This window comes from Furipterus horrens, unplaced genomic scaffold (genome assembly GCF_987537825.1).
Source record: "Furipterus horrens unplaced genomic scaffold, mFurHor1.1.pri manual_scaffold_13, whole genome shotgun sequence".
NCBI classification, from domain to species: domain Eukaryota; kingdom Metazoa; phylum Chordata; class Mammalia; order Chiroptera; family Furipteridae; genus Furipterus; species Furipterus horrens.
In genome coordinates this window covers 60165020-60173439 of record NW_028327183.1, presented here as the reverse complement: position 1 = coordinate 60173439, position 8420 = coordinate 60165020, and the positions used below count along the sequence as shown (strand labels likewise).

At 58.6% G+C, this 8420-nt stretch overlaps 1 protein-coding gene across 1 annotated transcript; it reads left to right on the top strand.

The window, feature by feature from the left end:
- The first annotated feature begins 4228 nt into the window (after positions 1-4228).
- A1BG (alpha-1-B glycoprotein) lies at positions 4229-8151 on the top strand. Its single transcript, XM_090261047.1, has 8 exons — positions 4229-4324; positions 4408-4443; positions 4609-4887; positions 5257-5532; positions 5747-6046; positions 6515-6811; positions 7439-7714; positions 7994-8151. The coding sequence occupies exons 1-8, from the start codon at positions 4291-4293 to the stop codon at positions 7999-8001; spliced, it is 1506 nt and encodes a 501-aa protein (XP_090117173.1). The 5' UTR covers positions 4229-4290; the 3' UTR covers positions 8002-8151.
- Positions 8152-8420: the final 269 nt, after the last annotated feature.

Here is an 8420-nt window from a genome sequence, read left to right as displayed (position 1 = left end):
ATGAGGTTCACGGTCCTGGGAGGGGTCCATCCCTGCAAAGACAGGTCTTCCAGTGGTGGCGGATTGAGCCGGGTCTCCTTAGGAATGAAACTGATGAGCAGGTATGCCACACTGTAGCTTCCAGATCTGGTGTTCAGACGCCTGACCTGTGATGTCACAATAAAGACTCACATTATGTCACCCAGATTCCAGGCCTATGTCACTCCTAGATGCAGTGCCTGTGGGTCAAAGGGAGACCCATACCTCTTTATTTTATTTTTATCTTCACCGGAGGATATGCTTATTGATTTAGAGAGAGGGGAAAAGAGGCAGAGAAACATCCATCGGTTGCCTATCATAGGCACCCCGAACCGGCGTGGAACCCACAACCTAGGCATGTGCCCTGATGGGGAACTGAACCCGCAAGCTTCCGTTTGGAAAGACGATGCCCAACCAACTGAGCCACACAGGCCAGGGCGAAACCAATGCTTTTCAAGGAAGCCTTCCCACCAGCACAGACAGGTTTTCCTCAAAGGGCCTGAGCCATTTTCCTGGGGGGAAGGGCTTGCCCAGATCTCTCAGGGACTGGGAGAGACTGACTCTGAGTTGAGGTTAACCGCCCCCAAACTGGTCCACTGGGCCAAGCAGAGTTGCCTGGTGGTCAAGAGAAAAAGTGAGCTCTGGCTCTTGTCTCCTGGCGGGCTTACTGCCTGTGCACACCCACGCGGTCACTGCCCAGTTCCTGGGTCATTGGAAGGGACCTTCTCAGCAACTGGCAGAAATCCCAATGTGGGCTCTCCTCCCCACAGGGTGAGGACCCTCAGGGCAGGAAGGTCCAGGCAGAAGCCCCTGGGACACGTCCTACTTGCCAGGATGGGGACACTCCTGGGAGGACTGCAGAGCGCAATGCCACCATCAAGGACGCCAAAGGCGCAGGAGCGCTGATTCCCGCTGCATCCCCACCCAGCTCGCTGGTCTGGCCTGTGTGGGAGGCAGGTGGACTCAGGAGGAGGGTTGACCTTAGCTTCCCAGGTGCCCACTCCGATTGCAGCTGCTGTACCTGGTGTGTCTCTAACCCAGGACAAGTCAACTCAGCTTCTGGTACAAATGCCACAAGACTTCCAGCTTTATCTGAATCCACTCAGTCACCCCTTTCCAAGTCACAGAGAGTCCCCCATCTTCCCAAACGATGCCGATTCTCACGTGGGACACTTCATGGATCCATAAATTCAACATATGTTGTACTTCTGAAATACACACAATTGCCGTTTGTATTGTGTTTAAGCCTCCGCTGTACTTTCCCTTGGGCTACGGACAGAAATTCCCTGGGGGCCAGACTTGAAGTGCATTCTCTGTGTCTTCAGCTAAAGACTTAGAGCCCTGAGCATGTCATTTTCTTCCTATAACCTCTGTGAGGCCATAAGCAAGCAACCAGCCCACCGTACAGCTCGTAAGGTTGCTATTGCTGCTGTCAACTGCCCAGGGCAGTGGTTTCCCGAGGCACCGGCTTCCGTCAGCCCCACATTTCAAGCAACCACAGGAGACTGTTTCATTAGCTGCCCCAGCCGCCCATGGACCCCAGCGTCCCATACTCTGCTGGCAAGGAGCTTAGCACGGTGCTTTCAAACCAAATCACACCCAGCATCCCAACTCGGAGGGTCCATTTCTTGGGACCCCTCTCAACACCAAGTACCACATCAGTCGGTCGAGACAAAAAACAAAACAGAAACCACACTAAATATTTCAAACAAGGGATTAAGTCAGGGACTCTGTTATGCAGGATTTGCAAGGCTCACAGAGCAAATGTGGGGTGTGGCCCAAACTCCGAAGTCAATATTTTCAGGAAGCCCCAACCACCTATAGGGCTGGGGGCACCTGAGGGAAGAGGCGGGGGCGGGGGGGGGTGCCAGAATCCTGAGGCCAGCAGGAAGGTGCAGCGAGGCTGGTGTTGGGAGCACTCCCTGCTACCAGCCTCATCTCTGCCAACCTCTGACCTGACCACACCCCTGCCCGCCTGGGTGACCCCACAGCCCATGGACTGACTGAGGCTCAGTCCGAGTTTGGCAATCTCTGCTCTGTTCCTCTGGCCTGGCCAGCAGCCCTGATCTGGGTGCTTCAAGCCTTGGCACTCAGTGGTCCCTTCTGCAAGGAACGTCTGAGACCTCCCAGCCCCACCTGGAACATGCCGCTGGCTCAGACCAGGGGAGCTCAGCAAACGTGGAAAGGACACCAGACTTTGTTGGGAGTCTCCCTGCTCCCTGTCACTCTCAGCAGGAGCCCAAGTATGACTGGTCTCCAGGAAGACTCTGAGTTCTCCCACTTCCCCCCCTGCCCCTTGCCTCCCATCTCTACCATCCTGGCTGCCTCATGGCTCATCCTGCCTCAGAGCCTTTGCACTGGCTGTTCCCTCTGCCCCAACGCTCCTCCCCCAGGTGTCCTCCAGGCTCAAGCTCCTCCGCCTTTGTGTCGGGCCCACAGAAGGTGCTCAGTAAACGCTTGTGGGAGGAATGGGCTGTGAGGAGGGCGGGTCGGGTGGGAGGTGAGAGCTGGGAGGTTTCTATGGGCCCTCCATGTGCCCGGAAAGCTGGAGCCTAGACACCAGCATGGGGACCAGACCTCCACGGGCAGGATGAAAGTACTTCCTCAGAGGTCCAGAGTGAGGAGACCATGTTCTCACCCTCGCGTTCTATCGCATCAGCTTGTGCCCTGGGGAGGCAGTGCCCAGGGGGCTCTGAGTGACCGAGCCAGCTCAGGCACATGTCCACAGCCCGAGCACTGGTCCAGGAGCGGGGCCAGAGCACAGGTCTAAACAGAGTATCCTGCATGCAGGTTCAACTACGAACCCACGGTGGGTCACACGGTGCAGAATTCACCAGGGATGGAGGAGAAGGACCTGCAGCTCTGGGAAGAGCCTCCAGGGAGCTGTGAGATGCAGGTGGACCCCACCTGGCTGTCACATGTGTGTGTGCTGGGGTGTGATGAGGAGGGGGCAGCTGGGCTTCTCCGTGGGCCTGAGCCTTGCCCATGTGACCTCGGCCACCCCGTGGCCCGTGGGGCCCCATGTCCCCTCCTAGGAGAGGATCCCAGCACTGTTCAGCTTTTGGGAGGAGGAGGTGGGAGACCACGCAGAAAGGGAGGCGCCCGCCTGACCTCGTTTTCTTCACATCTAACACAGGAGTGAGGCAGGCAGATCACTGTGAACAGCCCCATCGTAGGTACCCCGTAAGTTTTCTTGTTTATCTTGATTTTATTTCCTATTAGTTCCTTAGTATTATTCATAAGCAAGCCATTAATTTTAAAGATTTTATTTATTTTTAGAGAGGGGAAGGGAAGGAGAAAGAGAGGAAGAGAAACATCCGTGTGTGGTTGCCTTTTGCGTACCCCCAACTGGGGACCTGGCCCACAAACCCAGACCTGCGCCCTGACTGGGAATCGAACCGGCGACCCTTTGGTTCTCAGGCCGGCACTCAGTCCACTGAGACACACCAGCCAGGGCAGCAAGCCACTGATTTTAATATTCACTTCTTATTTAAGAGATTCATTATTGATTGTCATTTATTTTGAACATTTAGCATTTTATTATTTATATTAATTTGTTGTCATGCATTATTTATTTTAATATTTAGTGTTATTGTTCTAGTATTAGTAACTTTATTTATTATTCCATTCTATTAAAGTTTTCATTATTTATTTTATATTATTTATTACAATATTTGTTTTAACACTTATTTCTTCAGTTGTATTTACTATTTTTAATTTAAATCATTTTATTGCTTGTTTTTTTAAGATTTTACTTCTTTACTTTTAGAGAGAGAGCAAGGGAGGGAGAAAGAGAGGGAAAGAAACATCAATGTGTGACAGAAACATTGATCGGTTGCCTCTCACGTGCCCCCAACTGGGGACCTTGCAAGCAACCCAGGCCTGCGCCCTGGCTGGGAATCAGAGGTCCTTTTGGTTCACAGGCCGGTGCTCAACCCACTGGGCCGCACCAGGAAGGGCTTATTATTTGTTGACTTTATTATTTGTTGATTTTATTTGTTCACTATTTTTATTATATTATTATATTACATTTTAAAATCATCGTTTTTACTTATTTTTCATTTAGTTCATTTTTATGCATACTTATTGCTGAGGTTCCTGAAGCCGCAGGGTTTCTCCCTCGTCACCAACCTCTTAGGCACCCCACCCCCTCCTGGCCTTCCGGGAAGGACAAACAGTCGCAAGAGGTCAGTGTCCTGCTCCACTCGCTGCCGCCCTCACTGGGGCCTTATATCCTTAGACACGCACCTGGCTGGAGCGAGGCTCACCGCCATGTCCCCGCTGGTGGCCTTCCTGCTGCTCTGGGGTGAGACAGCTGCGCCTGGGTCCCGGGGGGCCGGAGGGCGGGAAGGGGCAGGAACTGAGGGCCTCACAGACGCGTCTCTGCAGGTCTCTCCCTGGGCCCAGCGGCAGAAGCGGCCACGTGTGAGTCAGGGCCGGGTCTGGGATGGGGGGGTCCGGGCTGGTCTAGTGGTGCTGGGAGCACTCAGGACCTGAAAACGGTGGGTGCCCATGGGACTTGGGGATTCGTGGGCGCACACAGGGGTGCCCGTGTCCTGGGGCCTGGCTCTAACCCCTGCCCCCATGCAGTTTTCAGGACCCAGCCGGACCTGTGGGCAGAGGCCGAATCGCTGCTGGAGCCCTGGGCCAACGTGACACTGGTGTGCCGGGCCCAGCTGTTCACTTCCGATTTCCATCTGCTCAAGGATGGGGTGCTCCAGGAACACGTGCGCCTTGGCGTACCCGCCATCGAGCACCGGTTCCCGCTAGGAGCAGTGACGGCGGACACCCGGGGCCTCTACCGCTGCCTCTACCGCATGCGCAGTACCTGGACGGAGCTGAGCAACCTGCTGGTGGTGACTGGGGCAGGTGAGCAGGGGGCGGGGGCTGCTGGAGAGGCCTCCCTTCCTCCATCCGCACTCTCCTTGTCCTCCTCTGCCCCCGCCCCCTGCGAGGTGAGGTGACATCTGACATCTCTGAGCCTCAGTTTCCCCACCTACACAATGAGGGTGATTTTTGTACTGAACCCAGAAGGTTGTGAGGAATACGTGGCCGAGTTCCTAGAACGTGCTTAGGACAGGCCTGGCGCACAGCAGGGTCCGTAACACATCTTCCTCTTGTTCTGTGTCCCCGCCCACCTCCCTGGCTCCCTCACATTGTCTTGAGTGTGGTGGGCCAGGCCCTGCCGGGCCACCATGTCTCCGGAGTCATGCAGCACCGCCAACCGTGCCCCACCAGGAGAGACCCTGCCTCCACCCCTGCTCTCCAGCGAGCCCGTGTCCTGGATCACGCCGGGCCTGAACACGACACTGCTGTGCCAAGCCAGACTTCGGGGTGTGACCTTCCTGCTGAGGCGGAAAGGGGATGACCAGTTTCTGGAGGTGGCTGAGGCCCCTCAGGACGTGAAGGCCACCTTCCCAGTCCGCCAGGCTGGCAACTACAGTTGCAGCTACCGGACCCACGCAGCAGGCACGCCCTCTGAGCCCAGTGCCACTGTGACTGTGGAGGAGCTGGGTGAGTATGTGGACCAGCGGGAGGGCTTCCTGGGGGAGGAGGTTCCTGGAGCTCAGGACTGGGTCTGGGAAACAGTTACCGGGACCACAGCAGGCCCGGGCAGGACGCCCTGCTGTGGGGAGGCCTGGGGCAGCCGCAGGTCTGGAGGCTGGGCTTTCTCAGGGAGCAAGGTGTCTGTGACGCCACCGCCCCAGCTCCCCTCCCTGCCTTGCAGCCACACCGCCACCGCCCAGGCTGAGTGTCGAGGGAGAGTCTGCCGCCGTCCTGCGCCCTGGTGAGAAAACTTCCCTCGTCTGCGTGGGGCCACTGGAGAGCGGCCTGGAGTTCGAGCTGCGGCGCGGAGACAAGGTGCTGCTCGTGAACCGGTGGAGCACCAACCCGGACCGGGTTGTCTTTAATCTGGACTCAGTGGCCCCCGGGGACGGTGGCCTCTACACCTGCCGCTACCATCTGCGTGGGGAACACATGCCCTGGTCCCAGGACAGTGCGCCCGTGGAGCTGCTGCTGAGCGATGGTGAGCCTGGCGCTGCGCCGTCCCGGGGAGCGGGGCAGACACCCAGGGAATGCCCGCCGGCACCGCAGGGCTCTGGGTCAGGCCCAGTCCCTGCTAATGCGCCCGGGCTCAGTTTCCCCAACTGAGAATGAGACGAGCTCAGCCACAAGTGTGACTCAGGCCATGCGGACGCCAAGTACCGGGGAACCCCCGCCTCCGGTGCAGGTGGGCGCAGGCACCTGCCTGACCTGTCCAGAACCCAGACACGGAGCGCCAACCCGGGAGAGGATCCTGGGCGCCGAGGGCGTGGGAGGAGGCCGCGGGCCCGGTGACTGAACGTCACCCCCTGGCCCCGTCTGCTCTGTGGACGGGGGACAGGAGGGAGACGCGGCGTTTTGCCGGGTGGTCTGGGCGCACGTTCTGGAGCGGTCGGAGGGGGCCAGGGGATCAGCCTCTCTCGGCGCCTCGGTCACCCGCGTCCGTCTGCAGAGACGCTGCCCGCGCCCATACTCATCGCGGAGTCGGCGACCCCCGGCTCCGGGCCCGGCACGCTGGTGCGGCTGCGGTGCCAAGCGCCACGGGCCGGCCTGCGCTTCGCCCTGCTGCGCACGGACAGGAACAGGCGCCGGGTGCTCGGTCTCCAGAGCCCTGCGGGTGCCGAGGCCCAGTTCGAACTGCGCGACCTCTCGCCGCTGGACCGGTCCAACTACAGCTGCGTGTACGTGGACACTGCGCTGCCCTCCGCGGGCTCCGTGCCCTGCCAGCCCCTGGAGCTGCGCGTGGATGGTGAGTGGACCGGCCTCCTCCCGCCCGGTGCACGGCGAGGTGCCCGCCCTTCCTTGGTGCCGAAGCCCGGCATCCTGTGCACCCGTACCGACAGCACAGACAACTCCTTACGAGAACGCCAGATCGAACACGAAAAGTCTGGGGGACGACTCGCTTTTGGCTTATTTACCTGAAACGTGAGCGTCGAGGCTGCTGAAATCCCTGACGGCTTCGCACCCGCCTGCGCCTCGGTTTCCCCGTGTTGTCTTGTTGTTAGCGCCACACCTGCCTGGGCCCCGTCCCCAGGGGAGGAGGGTTCATGTGAAATCCTCTCCCCGAGGCGTCGCCGTCCCTGGGGTGTTTGTTACACTGACTTCTTCATCAAGGTCCCCACGGGGCAGCGGCCTGCAGGTCCTGCCTTCCGACCTTGAACTGGGCTGTGCGCTCGGCCCCGCAGGGAACACCATTCCCCTTGGGCATGCAATTCCTTGCCCCCACCTGGGGCCTTTGTACTACATGCAGGGACCCCAAGAAGCCTCAGCTCGGGGCCACGTCTGGGCTTTAGGAGGAGGAAGGCAGGGGAGGGATTCGGGGGCAGCTACAGCTGCAGGCAAGGGAGTAACTATGCTGACCCTCTGCTGCACCCAGGACCCCTCCCCAAGCCGCAGCTGCAGCCCCTGTGGAGCGGAGCGGTGAGTCCAGGGCACGACGCCGCCCTGCACTGCAAGAGCCCGGTGAGCCGCATGCCCTATGTAACCTTCGAGCTGCTGCGAGCAGACCAAGAGGTGGTCAAGAGAAATGACCCCTCAGGGAACCTTGTGATAACCTTCATCGGGCCCCAACACGCTGGCACCTACAGATGCCGCTACCACAGCTGGCCCTTTGTGTCTGACCTCAGCGACCCAGTGGAGCTCCAGGTGGCAGGTGAAGTTACCCTGGGCTCCTCCCCCTGCCTTTGCCCAGACTGTGCCCTCTGCCGGGAGTACCCTTCCCATCAGTTAGTGTGCCTAGTCTTTGCTGGGGTTGGCGGGAAATTGCAGTCAGGGAAACAACACGTGCAAAGGCCCTGAGGCAGAGAGTGGCTAGGTCAGCTGGGGCACCAGGAGGGAGGCCTGGCAGCTCGCTAAGCCTCCTCCTTACTGTGGAGCCTCAGTGAGGCCCACCCTGACTGCACCCTGACATTTCTTCATCAAATTTGTCTAGGACACTGATCCAACTGCAGACCCAGGCTGCTGAGGGTGTTCTGGTTCAGTCTGGCTCAGATCCTTACTGCCGCAGGAGGAGGCTGGACTCCCCCTGAGGGATGGGGGAAGAAGAGCTCTCCCTAATTCCTCCTACGAATTAATAAAGGGAGAGAAAAACCGATGTGTTCAATGTGTGGTTGGCACTCGCACACCTCAACCAGGGACTTGGCCCACAACCTACGCATGTGCCCTGACTGGGGGTCAAACCAGCGACCCTTTGGTTGGCAGGCGTGGACTCAATCCACTGAGCCACATCAGCCAGGGCCGTGACCACAGACTTAAAAACATGCCTTGTTGCTGCTGCATGGATGCCCAGGGCTGAGGGAAGTGGGCTGGGATCCTGTCCTAAAGGTGGATGGGCTCCAGGACCCACCTTTTTCAAGATT